The 21,842-nt window shown below is 43.1% G+C and overlaps 1 protein-coding gene across 1 annotated transcript in view; it reads left to right on the top strand.

Moving 5' to 3' along the window:
- The first annotated feature begins 1,324 nt into the window (after window positions 1-1,324).
- Window positions 1,325-21,842, top strand: part of NHERF2 (NHERF family PDZ scaffold protein 2) — a 77,190-nt gene continuing 56,672 nt past the window's right edge. The window contains exon 1 of the mRNA XM_075830558.1: window positions 1,325-1,744. Within this exon, the coding sequence (XP_075686673.1) occupies window positions 1,535-1,744 (210 nt within the window). The 5' untranslated portion in view covers window positions 1,325-1,534. The remainder of the gene's footprint in view (window positions 1,745-21,842) is intronic.

Raw genomic sequence — 21,842 nt, 5'->3', positions numbered from 1 at the left:
GGCCATAATACTGACCCTAAAATACGGCTCTATTATGGCCGTGTGACTGACCGTAGACATACTAGCAACTGAGAAAAAGAACAAACCAATGTTTTTACCACCATAAAAATGATGAGCACCCCTGCGAACAGCAGCACCCACTCTGGAGGACTTGGCCCGGTCATGTTTTTCATGGTCGCCAATACTTTGAATGGGTGCGGTGTAAATATTAAACTTCCCTTGCAGTGACTGCCTGCAGCATCCCCCAGCGATAACAACTGATCACCATGGCAGCGATCAGACGGTCCCCAGGGTGACTTTATTCTGAAGGCCTCTTTACAGGGGCACATTGGCTCTAAGGAATTATATTGGTGCCCTAGGAGGGCACCATACAATGGCACATGGACTGCCTATGGCACTGTAATATGGAACTGTATGTACTTAAAGGGTAACTAAACTTTTTGATTGGTGGGGGTTTGAGCACTGAGACCCTCACCAATCGCTAAAACGATGCTGCAGAAGTGGCGTGAGCGCAGAGCCGCTTCGTTTATCGCCTCTTTTCAAAAAGCCGAGCAATTGGTGTACGGGCTCAATAACAATTCTATGAGCCTGTACACCCATTGCTTGGCTTTCCAAAAAAAGCCGATCAGAAACGAAGCGGATCAGCGCTCACCCGAGCGCTTCTGCTGATTCGTTTTAGTGAACGGTGGGGGTCTCAGTGCTCAGACCCCCACCGGTCAAAACTTGTTTCTATGACATGTCAGAAGTTTTTTGAAAGTTTAGTTACCCTTTAAAGTGTAACTAAACTTTTAAAAAACTTTTGACATGTCATAGTGACATGCCAGAAGTTTTTATTGGTTGGAGCGTTCGGCCGACAGCTATGCGCAATGTATGGTCAGCCTTGGTGTGTGCCGCTATACACGAGATCTTATCAGGCCTTCGGTAGGTTAGGGTATGACTTCATGGTTTGTTTGAAGTTTCTAACCGTTGCGACGCATTGATCTGCATGGGAGCTGTATACATAAAACGGTAGAAGTTGTAAAATAATTTCCAAAGTTGGTTCATTTTGTATTTTAGATGCATTGGAGCAATAACAACATTGGTAGACCCCAACTCTTTCATCGGCCGACATTTATCTGCTGAACGATTGCTCTCTTTCTGCTGCATCCTCTATGCAACGTGTTGATCGCTGCCAAGGATGTTGGGTATCTGTGCCCGGTCCAGCAGCCCCTGCTTCCCCCCATTGTGAGCCTCCTGCTGCCTCCTGACCCCCCAGTCTGGAAGATTCCAGGTTGGAGCAGGGGGAGGTGCCAGAGCAGCATCTTTGTGGCTTTTCCTTGTTTGCAAGTGAAACACAAGCCAGAGCCGTGGAGCAGAGCCGGGAGGAGGAGCGGAGCACGGAGAGGAGCACAGCACGGAGAGGAGTACCGAGCACTGCACCCCGGGCAGCACAGCGCTCACAGCTCTCCCCTCCTCCGCTATGCCCTACTGAGAGCTGCCAGTCCCCCCATCACTCGCTGCCGGTCCCCACGATCACCCACCGCTGTCAGTCACCATGGCCCAGGAGCGCCTGCAGCCCCGGCTGTGTCACATACAGAAAGCAGAGCAGGGATACGGCTTCCACCTGCACGGAGAGAAGAACAAGACCGGACAATATATCCGCAAGGTGGAGCCCGGCTCCCCGGCTGAGGTGGCCGGACTCAAAGCTGGGGACAGAGTTCTGGAAGTCAACGGGGAGAACGTGGAGAAGGAGACTCATCACCAGGTACCAGTATATCTATATATACATACTGCAGTCCTGAGCTGTCACCTCTATATACAGGACCCGGCACTACATGTATCACTATATAATATACATACTGCAGTCCTGAGCTGTCCCCTCTATATATACTGTATACAGGACCCGGCACTACATGTATCACTATGTAATATACATACTGCAGTCCTGAGCTGTCACCTCTATATATACTGTATACAGGACCCGGCACTACATGTATCACTATATAATATACATACTGCAGTCCTGAGCTGTCACCTCTATATACACTATATACAGGACCCGGCACTACATGTATCACTATGTAATATACATACTGCAGTCCTGAGCTGTCACCTCTATATACACTATATACAGGACCCGGCACTACATGTATCACTATATAATATACATACTGCGGTCCTGAGCTGTCCCCTCTATATATACTGTATACAGGACCCGGGACTACATGTATCACTATATAATATACATACTGCGGTCCTGAGCTGTCCCCTCTATATATACTGTATACAGGACCCGGCACTACATGTATCACTATGTAATATACATACTGCAGTCCTGAGCTGTCACCTCTATATATACTGTATACAGGACCCGGGACTACATGTATCACTATATAATATACATACTGCAGTCCTGAGCTGTCACCTCTATATACACTATATACAGGACCCGGCACTACATGTATCACTATGTAATATACATACTGCAGTCCTGAGCTGTCACCTCTATATACTGTATACAGGACCCGGGACTACATGTATCACTATATAATATACATACTGCAGTCCTGAGCTGTCACCTCTATATACTATATACAGGACCCGGGACTACGTGTATCACTATATAATATACATACTGCAGTCCTGAGCTGTCACCTCTATATATACTGTATACAGGACCCGGCACTACATGTATCACTATATAATATACATACTGCAGTCCTGAGCTGTCACCTCTATATATACTGTATACAGGACCCGGGACTACATGTATCACTATATAATATACATACTGCAGTCCTGAGCTGTCACCCCTATATACAGGACCCGGGACTACATGTATCACTATATAATATACATACTGCGGTCCTGAGCTGTCACCTCTATATATACTGTATACAGGACCCGGGACTACATGTATCACTATATAATATACATACTGCAGTCCTGAGCTGTCACCTCTATATATACTATATACAGGACCCGGGACTACATGTATCACTATATAATATACATACTGCGGTCCTGAGCTGTCACCTCTATATATACTGTATACAGGACCCGGCACTACATGTATCACTATATAATATACATACTGCAGTCCTGAGCTGTCACCTCTATATATACTGTATACAGGACCCGGCACTACATGTATCACTATATAATATACATACTGCGGTCCTGAGCTGTCACCTCTATATACACTATATACAGGACCCGGCACTACATGTATCACTATATAATATACATACTGCGGTCCTGAGCTGTCCCCTCTATATATACTGTATACAGGACCCGGGACTACATGTATCACTATATAATATACATACTGCGGTCCTGAGCTGTCCCCTCTATATATACTGTATACAGGACCCGGCACTACATGTATCACTATGTAATATACATACTGTGGTCCTGAGCTGTCACCTCTATATACACTATATACAGGACCCGGGACTACATGTATCACTATATAATATACATACTGCAGTCCTGAGCTGTCACCTCTATATACACTATATACAGGACCCGGCACTACATGTATCACTATGTAATATACATACTGCAGTCCTGAGCTGTCACCTCTATATACTGTATACAGGACCCGGGACTACATGTATCACTATATAATATACATACTGCAGTCCTGAGCTGTCACCTCTATATATACTGTATACAGGACCCGGGACTACATGTATCACTATATAATATACATACTGCGGTCCTGAGCTGTCACCTCTATATATACTGTATACAGGACCCGGGACTACATGTATCACTATATAATATACATACTGCAGTCCTGAGCTGTCACCCCTATATACAGGACCCGGCACTACATGTATCACTATATAATATACATACTGCGGTCCTGAGCTGTCACCTCTATATATACTGTATACAGGACCCGGCACTACATGTATCACTATATAATATACATACTGCAGTCCTGAGCTGTCACCTCTATATATACTGTATACAGGACCCGGCACTACATGTATCACTATATAATATACATACTGCGGTCCTGAGCTGTCACCTCTATATACACTATATACAGGACCCGGCACTACATGTATCACTATATAATATACATACTGCAGTCCTGAGCTGTCACCTCTATATACTATATACAGGACCCGGCACTACATGTATCACTATGTAATATACATACTGCAGTCCTGAGCTGTCACCTCTATATATACTGTATACAAGACCCGGCACTACATGTATCACTATATAATATACATACTGCGGTCCTGAGCTGTCACCTCTATATATACTGTATACAGGACCCGGCACTACATGTATCACTATATAATATACATACTGCGGTCCTGAGCTGTCACCTCTATATATACTGTATACAGGACCCGGCACTACATGTATCACTATATAATATACATACTGTGGTCCTGAGCTGTCACCTCTATATACACTATATACAGGACCCGGCACTACATGTATCACTATATAATATACATACTGCAGTCCTGAGCTGTCCCCTCTATATATACTATATACAGGACCCGGCACTACATGTATCACTATATAATATACATACTGCAGTCCTGAGCTGTCCCCTCTATATATACTGTATACAGGACCCGGCACTACATGTATCACTATGTAATATACATACTGTGGTCCTGAGCTGTCACCTCTGTATATACTGTATACAGGACCCGGCACTACATGTATCACTATATAATATACATACTGCGGTCCTGAGCTGTCACCTCTATATATACTGTATACAGGACCCGGCACTACATGTATCACTATATAATATACATACTGCGGTCCTGAGCTGTCACCTCTATATATACTGTATACAGGACCCGGCACTACATGTATCACTATATAATATACATACTGCGGTCCTGAGCTGTCACCTCTATATATACTGTATACAGGACCCGGCACTACATGTATCACTATATAATATACATACTGCAGTCCTGAGCTGTCACCCCTATATATACTCTCTACAGGACCCGGGACTACATGTATGACTATATAATATACATACTGCAGTCCTGAGCTGTCACCCCTATACACAGGACCCGGGACTACATGTATCACTATATAATATACATACTGCAGTCCTGAGCTGTCACCCCTATATATACTATATACAGGACCCGGGACTACATGTATCACTATATAATATACATACTGTGGTCCTGAGCTGTCACCTCTATATACACTATATACTGTATACAGGACCCGGCACTACATGTATCACTATATAATATACATACTGTGGTCCTGAGCTGTCACCTCTGTATATACTATATACTGTATACAGGACCCGGGACTACATGTATCACTATATAATATACATACTGTGGTCCTGAGCTGTCACCTCTATATATACTATATACAGGACCCGGCACTACATGTATCACTATATAATATACATACTGTGGTCCTGAGCTGTCACCTCTGTATATACTATATACTGTATACAGGACCCGGGACTACATGTATCACTATATAATATACATACTGCAGTCCTCAGCTGTCACCTCTATATACACTATATACTGTATACAGGACCCGGGACTACATGTATCACTATATAATATACATACTGCAGTCCTGAGCTGTCACCTCTATATATACTATATACAGGACCCGGCACTACATGTATCACTATATAATATACATACTGCGGTCCTGAGCTGTCACCTCTATATACACTATATACAGGACCCGGCACTACATGTATCACTATATAATATACATACTGCAGTCCTGAGCTGTCACCTCTATATATACTATATACAGGACCCGGCACTACATGTATCACTATATAATATACATACTGTGGTCCTGAGCTGTCACCTCTATATACACTATACACTATATACTGTATACAGGACCCGGGACTACATGTATCACTATGTAATATACATACTGCAGTCCTGAGCTGTCACCTCTATATACAGGACCCGGGACTACATGTATCACTATATAATGCAGTTAGTGGGTTAGAACTGGAGGGTGAAGACATGGGTGAGCAGGATGAGGTAAGTAGCTGGGTTAATGTAGTTAGGGGCAGTAGAAAGGGGTCAAAGACAAGGAAGGCCGATCCGGTTTCTGGCATTCCAAGCAAAATTGCCAAGTATGGTGATGATGCGAGGGTGTCAGTCTCAGAAAAGGCAGCCCTAGTGGATACTGATCTCCCTAACAGCCGGGAGAACAGCCCAGCTAGTAGTCGGCGGGATGGTAATGCAGGTAAGCCAAGACAATTGATAGTTGTAGGGGATTCTATAATCAGGAAGACGGATAGAATAATTTGTCGCCAAGACCACCTCAACCGAATGGTTTGCTGTCTCCCTGGTGCCAGGGTTCGGCATGTGGTGGAACGGGTGGACAAATTGCTGGGAGGGGCTGGTGATGATCCAGCTGTCGTGGTCCATGTCGGTACCAATGACAGAATAAATGGTAGGTGTAGGAGCCTTAAGAATAATTTTAAAGAACTAGGCTACAAGCTGAAGGGAAGGACCTCCAAGGTTGTATTCTCAGGAATACTGCCTGTGCCATGCGCATCACAGGAAAGACAGCAGGAGCTCAGGGAGTTAAATGCATGGCTGAAGTCTTGGTGTAGAGGAGAAGGCTTTGGGTTCCTAGAGCACTGGGCTGACTTTTCATTGGGGTACAAACTGTATTCTGCAGATGATTTGCACCTAAATGGAAGGGGGTCCGCTGTGCTGGGGGAGAGAATTCTAGCTGGGGTGGCGGAGTATTTAAACTAGGGCTGAGGAGGGAGGTCAATGTAGGAAATAAAGGGGTAGTTAGGTTAGAGAGGGGTCAGACTATATTGGTGGGGGGAGAAACAGACGGTGGGGAGAGGACTAGGCAACAAGATAAGCAGATCCTTTCGTTACAAAACAGCAGTGAAAATAAAAAGGCCCAAATGTCAAATAATCACATTTCTGATAGTGAAAGTGAAACATTTAAAGGCAAGTTAAAGTGTATGTTCACAAATGCCAGAAGTCTAGCAAGCAAAATGGGGGAGCTGGAGGCCTTAATACTGGAAGAAAATATAGATATAGTTGGTGTTGCTGAAACATGGCTGGACTCTTCACATGACTGGGCTGTAAATCTACAGGGTTTTACACTGTTTCGGAGAGACAGGGCAAATAGGAAAGGTGGTGGTGTATGTCTGTATGTGAGAAGTGATATGAAGGCGAGTGTGAATGAGACATTAGAGGGTGAAGACTGTGAGGAGGTTGAAACCTTGTGGGTGGAACTAGAAAGGGAGGTAAACACTGAAAAAATTACTTTTGGTGTATTCTATAGACCGCCCAATATAACTGAGGAGATGGAAGGTCAAATATATAAACAGATGGAGCGGGCTGCACAGGCGGGTACTGTAGTGATAATGGGAGATTTTAATTATCGGGATATTAATTGGTGTCAAGGTTCGGCTTCAACTGCAAAGGGGAGACATTTCCTCAACCTGTTGCAGGAAAATTTTATGGGACAGTTTGTGGAAGACCCGACTAGAGGTGAAGCTCTGTTGGATCTGGTCATTTCTAATAATGCAGATCTTGTTGGGAATGTCAATGTTCGTGAAAACCTCGGTAACAGTGATCATAATATAGTTACATTTTACCTATACTGTAAAAAACAAACGCAGGCTGGGAGGGCAAAAACACTTCATTTTAAGAAGGCCAATTTCCCCAGGATGAGGGCGGCAATTCAGGATATAGACTGGGAAGAACTAATGTCAAATAATGGGACAAATGATAAATGGGAGATTTTCAAATCTACTTTGGGTAATTATAGTGCAAAATGTATTCCTATAGGTAACAAGTATAAACGACTCAAATTAAACCCCACATGGGTTACACCTTCTGTGAAAGGGGCAATACATGACAAAAAAAGGGCATTTAAAAAATACAAATCTGAGGGTACAGCTGTAGCCTTTGTAAAATATAAAGAGCTTAATAAAATCTGTAAAAATGTAATAAAATTAGCAAAAATACAAAATGAAAGGCAGGTGGCCAAGGATAGTAAAACAAATCCTAAAAAATTCTTCAAGTATATAAATGCTAAAAAGCCAAGGTCTGAACATGTAGGACCCCTAGATAATGGTAATGGGGAGTTGGTCACAGGGGATCAAGAGAAGGCAGAGTTACTAAATGGGTTCTTTAGTTCTGTATATACAACAGAAGAAAGAGCAGCTGATGTAGTCGGTGCCAGTGCTGTTAATATATCAGTTGATATACTGAATTGGCTGAATGTAGAGATGGTCCAAGCTAAATTAAATAAAATAAATGTACACAAGGCCCCGGGACCAGATGGGTTACACCCTAGAATTCTTAAAGAGCTTAGTTCAGTTATTTCTGTCCCCCTCTTCATAATATTTAGAGAGTCTCTCATGAGTGGTATAGTGCCAAGGGACTGGCGCAGCGCAAATGTGGTGCCTATTTTCAAAAAGGGCTCTAGGTCTTCCCCGGGTAATTATAGACCAGTAAGCTTAACATCCATCGTGGGGAAAATGTTTGAGGGGCTATTGAGGGACTATATACAGGATTATGTGACAATAAATAGCATTATAAGTGACAGCCAGCACGGTTTTATTAAGGACAGAATTTGTCAAACCAACCTGATTTGTTTTTATGAAGAGGTGAGCAGAAGCCTAGACAGAGGGGCCGCTGTGGATTTAGTGTTTTTGGACTTTGCTAAGGCATTTGACACTGTCCCCCATAGACGCCTAATGGGTAAATTAAGGACTATAGGTTTAGTCTATACAAAGTATAGTTTGTAATTGGATTGAGAATTGGCTCAAGGACCGTATCCAGAGAGTTGTGGTCAATGATTCCTACTCTGAATGGTCACCGGTTATAAGTGGTGTACCCCAGGGTTCAGTGCTGGGACCACTATTATTCAACTTATTTATTAATGATATAGAGGATGGGATTAATAGCACTAATTCTATTTTTTCAGATGACCCCAAGCTATGTAATATAGTTCAGTCTATGGAAGATGTTCATGAATTACAGGCAGATTGAAACAAACTAAGTGTTTGGGCGTCCACTTGGCAGATGAAGTTTAATGTAGATAAATGTAAAGTTATGCATCTGGGTACCAACAACCTGCATGCATCATATGTCCTAGGGGGCGCTACACTGGGGGAGTCAATTGTTGAGAAGGATCTGGGTGTACTTGTAAATCATAAACTAAATTTCAGCATGCAGTGTCAATCAGCTGCTTCAAAGGCCAGCAAAATATTGTCGTGTATCAAAAGAGGCATGGACTCGCGGGACAGGGATGTAATATTACCACTTTACAAAGCATTAGTGAGGCCTCATCTAGAATATGCAGTCCAGTTCTGGGCTCCAGTTCATAGAAAGGATGCCCTGGAGTTGGAAAAAATACAAAGAAGAGCAACGAAGCTAATTAGGGGCATGGAGAATTTAAGTTATGAGGAAAGATTAAAAGAACTAAACCTATTTAGCCTTGAGAAAAGACGACTAAGGGGGGACATGATTAACTTATATAAATATATGAATGGCGCATACAAAAAATATGGTGAAATCCTGTTCCATGTAAAACCCCCTCAAAAAACAAGGGGGCACTCCCTCCGTCTGGAGAAAAAAAGGTTCAACCTGCAGAGGCGACAAGGCTTCTTTACTGTGAGAACGGTGAATTTATGGAATAGTCACCGCAGGAGCCGTCACAGCAGGGACAGGAGATGGCTTTAAAAAAGGCTTAGATAATTTCCTAGAACAAAAAAAAATTAACTGCTATGTGTAGAAATTTTTTACTTCCCCTTTCCCATCCCTCTTCCCCTTTCCCATCCCTTGGTTGAACTTGATGGACATGTGACTTTTTTCAACCATACTAACTATGTAACTATGTATAATATACATACTGTGGTCCTGAGCTGTCACCTCTATATACACTATATACTGTATACAGGACCCGGGACTACATGTATCACTATATAATATACATACTGCAGTCCTGAGCTGTCACCTCTATATATATATACTGTATACAGGACCCGGGACTACATGTATCACTATATAATATACATACTGTGGTCCTGAGCTGTCACCTCTATATATACTGTATACAGGACCCGGGACTACATGTATCACTATATAATATACATACTGTGGTCCTGAGCTGTCCCCTCTATATACACTATATACAGGACCCGGGACTACATGTATCACTATATAATATACATACTGCAGTCCTGAGCTGTCACCTCTATATACACTATATACTGTATACAGGACCCGGGACTACATGTATCACTATATAATATACATACTGTGGTCCTGAGCTGTCCCCTCTATATACACTATATACAGGACCCGGGACTACATGTATCACTATATAATATACATACTGCAGTCCTGAGCTGTCACCTCTATATACACTATATACTGTATACAGGACCCGGGACTACATGTATCACTATATAATACACATACTGTGGTCCTGAGCTGTCACCTCTATATACTGTATACAGGACCCGGGACTACATGTATCACTATATAATATACATACTGCAGTCCTGAGCTGTCACCTCTATATATACTGTATACAGGACCCGGGACTACATGTATCACTATATAATATACATACTGTGGTCCTGAGCTGTCCCCTCTATATACACTATATACAGGACCCGGGACTACATGTATCACTATATAATATACATACTGCAGTCCTGAGCTGTCACCTCTATATACACTATATACTGTATACAGGACCCGGGACTACATGTATCACTATATAATATACATACTGTGGTCCTGAGCTGTCACCTCTATATATACTATATACTGTATACAGGACCCGGGACTACATGTATCACTATATAATATACATACTGTGGTCCTGAGCTGTCACTTCTATATATACTATATACTGTATACAGGACCCGGGACTACATGTATCACTATATAATATACATACTGCAGTCCTGAGCTGTCACCTCTATATACTGTATACAGGACCCGGGACTACATGTATCACTATATAATATACATACTGCGGTCCTGAGCTGTCACCTCTATATACACTATATACTGTATACAGGACCCGGGACTACATGTATCACTATATAATATATATACTGCGGTCCTGAGCTGTCACCTCTATATACACTGTATACAGGACCCGGGACTACATGTATCACTATATAATATACATACTGCAGTCCTGAGCTGTCACCTCTATATACACTGTATACAGGACCCGGGACTACATGTATCACTATATAATATACATACTGCAGTCCTGAGCTGTCACCTCTATATACTGTATACAGGACCCGGGACTACATGTATCACTATATAATATATATACTGCGGTCTTGAGCTGTCACCTCTATATACTGTATACAGGACCCGGGACTACATGTATCACTATATAATATACATACTGCGGTCCTGAGCTGTCACCTCTATATATACTGTATACAGGACCCGGGACTACATGTATCACTATATAATATACATACTGCAGTCCTGAGCTGTCACCTCTATATACTGTATACAGGACCCGGGACTACATGTATCACTATATAATATATATACTGCGGTCTTGAGCTGTCACCTCTATATACACTGTATACAGGACCCGGGACTACATGTATCACTATATAATATACATACTGCGGTCCTGAGCTGTCACCTCTATATACACTGTATACAGGACCCGGGACTACATGTATCACTATATAATATACATACTGCAGTCCTGAGCTGTCACCTCTATATACTGTATACAGGACCCGGGACTACATGTATCACTATATAATATATATACTGCGGTCTTGAGCTGTCACCTCTATATACTGTATACAGGACCCGGGACTACATGTATCACTATATAATATACATACTGCAGTCCTGAGCTGTCACCTCTATATACACTATATACTGTATACAGGACCCGGGACTACATGTATCACTATATAATATATATACTGCGGTCCTGAGCTGTCACCTCTATATATACTATATACAGGACCCGGGACTACATGTATCACTATATAATATACATACTGCAGTCCTGAGCTGTCACCCCTATATACAGGACCCGGGACTACATGTATCTCTATATAATATACATACTGCGGTCCTGAGCTGTCACCTCTATATACTGTATACAGGACCCGGGACTACATGTATCACTATATAATATACATACTGCAGTCCTGAGCTGTCACCCCTATATATACTATATACAGGACCCGGGACTACGTGTATCACTATATAATATACATACTGCAGTCCTGAGCTGTCACCTCTATATATACTATATACAGGACCCGGGACTACATGTATCACTATATAATATACATACTGTGGTCCTGAGCTGTCACCTCTATATATACTGTATACAGGACCCGGGACTACATGTATCACTATATAATATACATACTGCAGTCCTGAGCTGTCACCTCTATATATACTATATACAGGACCCGGGACTACATGTATCACTATATAATATACATACTGCAGTCCTGAGCTGTCACCTCTATATATACTATATACAGGACCCGGGACTACATGTATCACTATATAATATACATACTGCAGTCCTGAGCTGTCACCTCTATATATACTATATACAGGACCCGGGACTACATGTATCACTATATAATATACATACTGCAGTCCTGAGCTGTCACCTCTATATATACTATATACAGGACCCGGGACTACATGTATCACTATATAATATACATACTGCAGTCCTGAGCTGTCACCTCTATATATACTATATACAGGACCCGGGACTACATGTATCACTATATAATATACATACTGCGGTCCTGAACTGTCACCTCTATATACTGTATACAGGACCCGGGACTACGTGTATCACTATATAATATACATACTGCAGTCCTGAGCTGTCACCTCTATATACTATATACAGGACCCGGGACTACGTGTATCACTATATAATATACATACTGCAGTCCTGAGCTGTCACCTCTATATACTATATACAGGACCCGGGACTACGTGTATCACTATATAATATACATACTGCAGTCCTGAGCTGTCACCTCTATATACTATATACAGGACCCGGGACTACGTGTATCACTATATAATATACATACTGGAGTCCTGAGCTGTCACCTCTATATACTATATACAGGACCCGGGACTACGTGTATCACTATATAATATACATACTGCAGTCCTGAGCTGTCACCTCTATATACTATATACAGGACCCGGGACTACGTGTATCACTATATAATATACATACTGCAGTCCTGAGCTGTCACCTCTATATACTATATACAGGACCCGGGACTACGTGTATCACTATATAATATACATACTGCAGTCCTGAGCTGTCACCTCTATATACTATATACAGGACCCGGGACTACATGTATCACTATATAATATACATACTGCGGTCCTGAGCTGTCTCCTCCACTTATGATAGTTAGATGACATTATATCTATATATACTATATACCGTACACATCTTATTATCATTCTGAAAAGTGAATCACTGTGGAGATAATGATGGACATGAAGTAGTGGCTTTTATTAGATATCTTCTTCAATGAAATGAAGTTCCCATTAATCACAGTGTAAGGCTCTGTTCACATCTGCGCCATTTCTAACCAAATGGACAACACCGCTGGCTCCGTCGTATGTTGGATACCAGCGCCGGCCTTTGTGGAAAGGATAGCGCTGCGTGCACCTGTATTCCTTCCATCAAATCTCACCGAATACCCGACAGAGTCTCTGAGGCAAACTTCAATAAAGCCTTAGAAGGCTGGTGAATTAAAGGGGTGTTATTTACCACCTATCCACATGTCTGATCGGTGAGGGTCTGAACGCTCGACTATCTCCAGCAGCCTCATAGAAAGTGAATGGCGCGGTGGTCGGGCATGTGCAGTGCCAGCGGTCGCCGATGAGGCATTTATGTATCCTGTGGATAGGCGGTAAATGATCATTATAAGAAAACTCCTTTAAAACACGTCACACTCACAGGGGTACAAGAAGCTGAGATTTGAGGAGCTGTTTGCCGGGGTTCTCAGATTGTAGGAGCTTCGTTAGCCGCTCCTGTGACATGGCGGGAGCGCTGTAGTCGCCTCCTACTGCCATGTGCCATCATTCGTGTCATTTTCATCAGGATCTTCGACCGTCCACTCTAGGTATCAGTCAGATTAGCCGTACACGTTTTTTTGCGCCAATCCAATCCCCCACACACCATCTTTGAGATAAGCCGTGTCGGAGGTGCCTGGCACGGTCCCCTACCCTCAGGCCATACTGATGTTTATGTGGGTCTTGGGAATGGTAAATGCCAGCTGGAAAGAAGCCTAACCACTATAAGGGTCCCTCTGCCCCATTCTTCAACAAGTTATGGAAAGGTGGTGAAGATGACAAGCGCCAGGCCTGTGCCCGGGTGGAAGTAACAGGAGGCAGGTATATATATTCCCCACCCGGAGCAGTCAATGTGAACAGTTTCCTATACAATAGTCGGGACAATATATGTGGAAATATAAGGAGAGATTTCTCAAAGCCGTGAAGAAGTTACCCATAGCAACCAATCAGGTGGTTGTTTTCATTTTCTAAAGGGCCACTATAAAAGTAAGAGAAGGAATCTGATTGGTTGCCATGGGCAACTACTCCACTTTTCCTTTGCACCAGTTTTAATACATCTCCCCTTTTGATTTTGGCTAAATTCAAACAGTGCGGTCAAATCGAACCGCAGGAGTGGAGACCAGGGAGCGACCATGATATGAGTTTCTTTAAAGGGACATTACACGCAAAATGTATTACATCTGGCTAATGGAAGGGGGACCTGGTCAGCGAACCCACCCTGTATTGAAGCAAAATAGACCCGTATTATAAGGGATTTTCTATTTTTGGAGCCCCCAAATATATTCTGTAGAGCACCTTTAAAGGTGAAGTGTCTCTTTAAGTGCTGGCTACTTTTCGGAGGATGATACAGGGCTGGAGATGGTCCAGTTGACGAGGTGCATTGTATAATAGGGTTGTTGGTCATGGGACTGCGGTCATACAGGCATGTGAAATGGAAGTGCAAGTATTTATTGAGTTATGTTTGCACCCAAATAGCTGTCACATTGATCTCGGTGTGATCTTGTATGCACAGCAGGTTGTTTATGGATTATTATGGTGTACAGAGCCTGGAGAATCTGCCACGTCTATCAGATTTCATAATCCATGTTATGATAGATTATTAATCTATCAGAGGGGGTCCAAATATGGCTGGGATTAGATGTCGAAAGCTGTCAGTGACCACCGCATGTAAAAATTGGGGGGACATATGGAGCCCAGATGATCATCTGTAAGGATCGAGCGGTTGGTCATCTTCCCTTTGGCACTTGAGGGGCATTTAATTGTTTCAGCATGACAGGTCTCCTTTAAAAAAGGGTATTCCGGTTTGGCGTTCGCCCATATTGCGCTGACCGAATTGGGTCCCGCTGACATTACACGGCGATCCTATAATGCACGGACAGTGTATTGAAATGCTCTGGCTGATAGAGGGGGTCCTGTATAGTCACCCCCTCTCCTCGGTTAACTATTAACTTATATGAAAAGGTGTTGTCTTAACCAGACCCTACCAAAAAACGATAAAAAAATCACCGGAGTCTATGCCAGGATATAAAAATGGATGTGTCTTTATCTCCCTCGCTTCAGCAGGGTTGAATATGAAATGCAGCCGGAATCCCGAGATGACACTGATCTCTTGAGAATAACTCAAGATGCTTGAAAACATGTTGTACGGCCTCGCAAACAGGAGTCTGTATTGATCTCCATATTGACGCCATCACACTCTTGAGCTGTAGCTTTGTAAGCAGCTGATTGACACTGAGGACAAGTAAGTGTAGCATTGTGCAGTCTATCATTAGGTCGCTGGGTTTTTCATTAGACCATCAGACCGTGTATCTCAAAGGAGTTCATTGGAACTGTTATTATCCGCTAGGGCCTTGTGGGTCTGAAGATTGTAATGAGGATGGGACTGTACGGAAAACTAAACTAGTTACAATGCTGCCCCTTTTCCATTAGTAATTACTCGTAGTTTCTGCCTTAGCAGGTACCTGCGGATTTCCACTCTGTCTTTAATATTTCCCCCCAAGAGGGAATGTGGAATGAATGGCTTCTAGATGTACGAAGATTCAGTCTTGTTTTAGAGGTGAAGACAGGAAGTAGCTGTCTGACATTTGCCATTGTCAGTCATATTAGCTCTTATGAGACAGATTTTTCTGTCACTCAGTTACCCAAAGTGTAATTTCCCTCATTTAACACAATATTAGGCCCCATGCACACGACCGTAAAAAAAAACTCCGTAATTGCGGACCGCAATACGGTCCGCATTTACGGGCCCGCCCGGTTCTATTAGCCGCGGACACCTTTCCGTAACGCTACGGAAGGGTGTCTGTGTCGTAGAACCCTGCAGGGAAATATGGAGTATGTCTTACTTTTCATTTTTTGCGGGTGTGCATGAGGCCTTATGCAGAACAGAAGCATGATAGTAAGGCCTCATGCACACAGCCGTGCCCAAAAACACGGCCGACACCCGCAGGTCGCATTTTCGTGCCGTGCTCCCATACAAAGTATGGGAGCACGGCCCGCAAAAAATGAAAAGTAGGACATACTCCATATTTCCCGGCACGGTTCTAAGGCACGGACACCCTTCCGTAGCGATACGGAAAGGTGTCCGCGGCTAATAGAACCGGACGGGTCCGTAATTGCTGACCATATTGCGGTCCACAATTACGTTTTTTTTTTTACAGTCGTGTGCATGGGGCCGAACTGTGTCTAGGAGAGGCACATTCACAGCCAGTTTGAACAAGGAGAAACAGGAGGTCTATGGTCACATGACCCCTCACCATCTTCGTAAACGGCAAGATCCTGGATGTGAATAGTACTGTGTGAATGTCAATCATGAAACATCATTTATCTAGATCAATAGAAAGTAAAGTGAAAAAAGTTCAGCGCCCCTTTAAGGGAGAGCTGATATTTTGGAAATGATGGTAGCCCTTTCCATGATGATAATGATCTTGGCTTCAACGTTTTCATGTAGCAAAAGACGTCCATCGTAAAATATTTTTAGTCGTATCTCCCTGATGGGTCCCGGCCTCGCGAAGGGGAAGCGTTGGACACGGAGCTTTATTTATAGACGATAATGCCCAGAGGCTCGTAGTATAATACAATTGACTTCATGGTAACTGCTGGTGTCTCTGACCTTCAGGGAATTTGAGGTGAGACGTTGACGTGTTCAACAGGTCATTTAATAACATGGTCTCATATTCTCCAGACAAGCGGCAACAAATTAGTTGATATTGTTTTTGGAGGGGGCCATTACTTAGGTCTTCATTGTAAGTGGGGTCATAAAAAAACAGCTACGGTACTTACGACATGGGATTTTAAAGCAATGGAAGATATTTCACTAATTGTAATAGAGACGAGGGTCTATAGCTTTTTAGTTGTCTATAGCCTGGAAAAGCTTGGTGACCACTTATATGACCGGCACTAAAGCTCACACAGGGGTAGTCACCCATCTTTGCTTAGTGATACAGGAATAGGTTATGTATTAAAGGGGTATTACAGTTTCTAACCAAATAAAGGTTATCTTTTTGTATAATTTAGGCCTTATTTACACCAGCGTGTTAATCGTCCGTGGGAAAATAGGACATGTCCTATCTTTTCACGCATCACGCATCCCTCCATAGACTCTCATCTATGGGGAATGCGAGACATCGCGTCCCGCAGCGCTGAGCACGGATGCACCTCGGACGTGGAAAAACTGCAGTTTTTCACGTCCGAGATGCGCCACGCTCGTGTGAATTAGGCCTAAAAGTTATACGATTTTCCAATATACTTTCTGTATCAATTCCACATGGTTTTCTATCCATACAATAGGAACCTTCGTTGTTTACTTCATAATCTATCCTGGTCATGTGATGGACATACAGGTGCTTGGCGCGTTACAAGACACTTCTGTGCTTCAACTATTACGAGCCTTACCCCTGTGTGTCGATCACATGACCAGGACAGATTTGTATCCACTGGAAGTAAACAATGAAGAATCCTATTGAATGACAGCAAGCAGAGATCTTGAAAACTGTCAGGAATTGATATAGAAAGTATATTGAAAAAGTATATTACTTTTTATCATGAAAAAACCCAGCTTTATTTGCTAAAACTGTAATACCCCTTTAAGGTCCGTTTCCACTGGACAAAAATCTACTACATTTGCTTCTTTCCGTGTAATCATAACTATAATAGACCAGTGTCTATAGGGTCTAACTACTGCGTTTAAAGAGTACGTTGGAGGTATACCGTACGTTGAAGGGGTTTCCTGACTTATACATTTGACAGAAGTTTCCAACTTATGTTATTGTATTGGCATACAGTGGTATACGTCGCCCATAGACTTCCATGTTAAAAACCGTCTGCCACGCGGTATATATATTTTTTACTAAATGCCTCTGTATGGACTAGTGTAGTTGACTGACTATGCTGTTCCATACAGTTAAAAAAAAAAGTTTTACCAACCCGATGGATGCCAAAAGGACACTCTTTTGGTTTCCGTCAGGTGAATGGGGCCCTATGGATACCGTTCGCGTATGTTCAGGTTGCCTTTCCGACACATACGTCACACGTACCTGGCAAACGCAGTGTGAATAGACCCTAAAGGATATGACCAATAATAAATGCTAGCACTATTGATAATCAACGATCTTCATCCGCCATGCCACCATTATCCACAGCACGATCCGTAAATGTAAATACCAATCGCAGCAACATTTATCGGGCATTGCTGCCTTGCTCCAGAGGCACGATTTTCTAAAATCGCCGACCATTCAATAGCAAATGGTCATTCCTGTGTTTCTAGCTGGAGTATATAGACTTACTCTATCATAGGCCTCCATATGTAGTCTAGGCCTCAACTACAATAGACCATGAAAAGAGCAGTTGCCCATAGCAACCAATCAGAACACAGCTTTCATTTTTTCAGTGCAAGTTAGAAGATGGAAGCTGAGATCTGATTGGCTGCTATGGGCTACTGCTCCCCTTATTTTTTGTATTGAGTTTTTTGGGGTTTTCTCCACTTTCTGTTGATTTTACTTCATAGCGTCTGGTTAGAAGAAGCCTCCTCCACGCAGAGCCATCTGTCAGTTTATTTTACTGTGCTGTATACTCTACATAATCTGCACACACTATTATTCGCATACGTCTGTGACTGTAAACATAGGCGAGTACATTATACCTGCCCAGGACACTTCACTTTCATTTCTCCGAAAAGGGAAGCTCATCTACAAGATCCTCACCATTTCAAGATCTCTCCTTACTGTCAGTGAATGGGAACATTCTATTTTACAACCAGAGGCTAAAAAACCCTACAGATCTAATATTTCTCACAGCTGAGGGTTTGCTACAATTGTATCCCCCCATATGATGTACTCTCATGGAGTATACAAATTACCATACAGTGCCTATTTTAGGCGCCATTGAGTGTAGTACCTAAATATCATTTAGGGCCTGTTCACATCTGCATTGGAGGCTCCGTTAGGAGCCTCTGTCGCAGATCCGTCAGAAAATACTGGAAACGATAGCGCACCCCGTCGCAGATCCGTTCAAAATACCGGAAACAATAGGACACTCTGATAGAACCCATTTTAGGGCCTGTTCACATCTGCGTTTGAGGCTCCGTTAGGGGCCTCCTTTTGCAGATCTGGCAAAGATTACCGGAATCAATAGCCCAGCATGCTGCGATATTGTTTCCAGTAAAAGCACGGACACGCTGACGGAACCCATTAAAGTCAATAGGTTCCGTCGCCCGCCTGCATTGCTTCCGGCATTCCCTTGTCCTGCTCCTCTGACGGAGCAGAACAACGGAATGGCCCGACGCAGATGTGAAAAGGGCCTAAGTCAGTGGGTTCTGTCCGCCGCCGGTGGTGTCCGTGGTACTATGGAAACACCGTTCCGGTATTTTCATTGTTCTGCTCCTCTGATGGAGCAGATCAACGGAAAGACCAACACAAGTGCTGCGTAATATGTTGGCGCTATATAAATAAAGATTATTATAAGTGTGAACCTGCCCTTACATACATTGGTAAAATAAAAATTGCCTAAATAACAAAAGCATATAGTGCCGCCACCACCATACAGTGCAAAAATAATATACTATACACTGCCTAAGGGTTCATTCAGATGAGAGTTAGGCCTAGTTCACACAGAGTTTTTTTGTGTGGTTTTTGATGCGGAAGCCACGTTGAAAACCGCACCAAAAAAGTCTGAATATGCCTCCCATTAATTTCATTGGGAGGCGGAGGGGTCATGCCCTATCCACAGGCGGTTCCGTCTCTGATCTCCATTGACTTCAATAGGAGACAGAGAAGGCGGTTTTCGAGGCGTTTTTTGCTCGCGGCGCTCAATGGACGTCACCGAAAAACGCAGCAAAAGGCGCGGCAATTGTTCTGCTGGCAGGTCAAAATATGCCTCAAAACTCCTGAGGGAATTTTGTGGCGGATTTCTCGACCTGCAAAAAAACCTCTGTGTGAACAGGGCCTAATACTCATCCATGTGCTCTCCGTTGAAATAACTCCCATTTGTAGATGTATATTCGGCGATCACTAAATCGCAATGACCTCAAGTAGGCGGAGCTACCCTAATGATCTCTTTATGTAGTCACGTTTTAGGATTCGCAGCCCGTATCCATCCCGTGAAGGGGTTAAGGAGGCAGTGTCACATTGTGTCTGGTCGTGTCATTGTCGCTGACATAACCCGCGCATTGTGCTCGCTCTTTTCATTGTCACTGATCTCTGAGTAACATTGTGTTTGGTTTCGTCATCATCACTTCACGTCTCGGGACGTTGGAATTTTTTCTTTCCTGGCGGTTTTCCCTTTTTTTGTTATTCCCCCCTTCCCCCCCCCCCCCCCCCCCCCCCCGTCAGTGGAAATTGGAGCGGTCACTCTGTTCTGGACTAAAACAAAGTCCTATTTACGCCAGGCGGCCATGACGCTTTCAGAATAGACTGTGCTTCGTGCTGTGTTTCTGGCTGTTCTCTGCATGGGTCCTGATGGTAATAAATTTGGTGATTTCCCCCCTCTCCGGAACAAATCTTTCCTTTTATGGCCGTGATGGGGCAAAATTTTGCTTAATTATAAAAACAGAAAAGCAGAGCTGGGTCAGGGAATGACTTGGCCTAAGATGTTTATTCCTTTGCGGTTCAAGATGTTCAGACTGGACTGAATGGTATATAAATCTTTATTTCTCTTCTACTATATTACATGTCTGAATGTCAGTCTTTACTTCTGGAATTTTATTCATGAACCGGTATGATCATGATGAGCAAAACTAGGACAGTGTTTGAATCTGATTACGTGTTCAAGTCTTCTACATGGCATCAGATGCTGCTAACCTGTGTGTGTCAGTTCGTACTGTTGTTCTGGGATTATATTCCTGAATCTGGAAGATCAGGAAGATTATTGCTAGAGGTCCTGCGCCTATAGGAAAATGTATGGAGTTTTAATGCTACTGCTATGTCTGTGTGTCAGTCTTAACTGTAGTTCTGGGATTACATTCATGAACTAGGAGATGAGGAGTGCTATATGATTGTCCCAAATAGGAGAGAGCATGGGAGACCATTACGCTGAATAGGAGATTCAGACTAAATACAAAGGCTACGGTTACATGACGACCATATTCGCAATCACTACTTGCAGTGTCCTATCGCGATATAGCAATCTTTATGTTGTGCCGCCAAAGTCGCTGTGTAGCCCTAACCTAATTCTTCTCTTTGGGCTCCTTCATTCCTTGTATCGCAGCACACCAATAGTTACTGACTACGATACTAGGATTGTGAT

The sequence above is a fragment of the Rhinoderma darwinii genome, chromosome 6 (assembly GCF_050947455.1).
Source record: "Rhinoderma darwinii isolate aRhiDar2 chromosome 6, aRhiDar2.hap1, whole genome shotgun sequence".
NCBI lineage: Eukaryota > Metazoa > Chordata > Amphibia > Anura > Rhinodermatidae > Rhinoderma > Rhinoderma darwinii.
The sequence above is the reverse complement of the archived record's forward strand: the minus strand, read 5'-3'. Positions and strand labels throughout refer to the sequence as shown.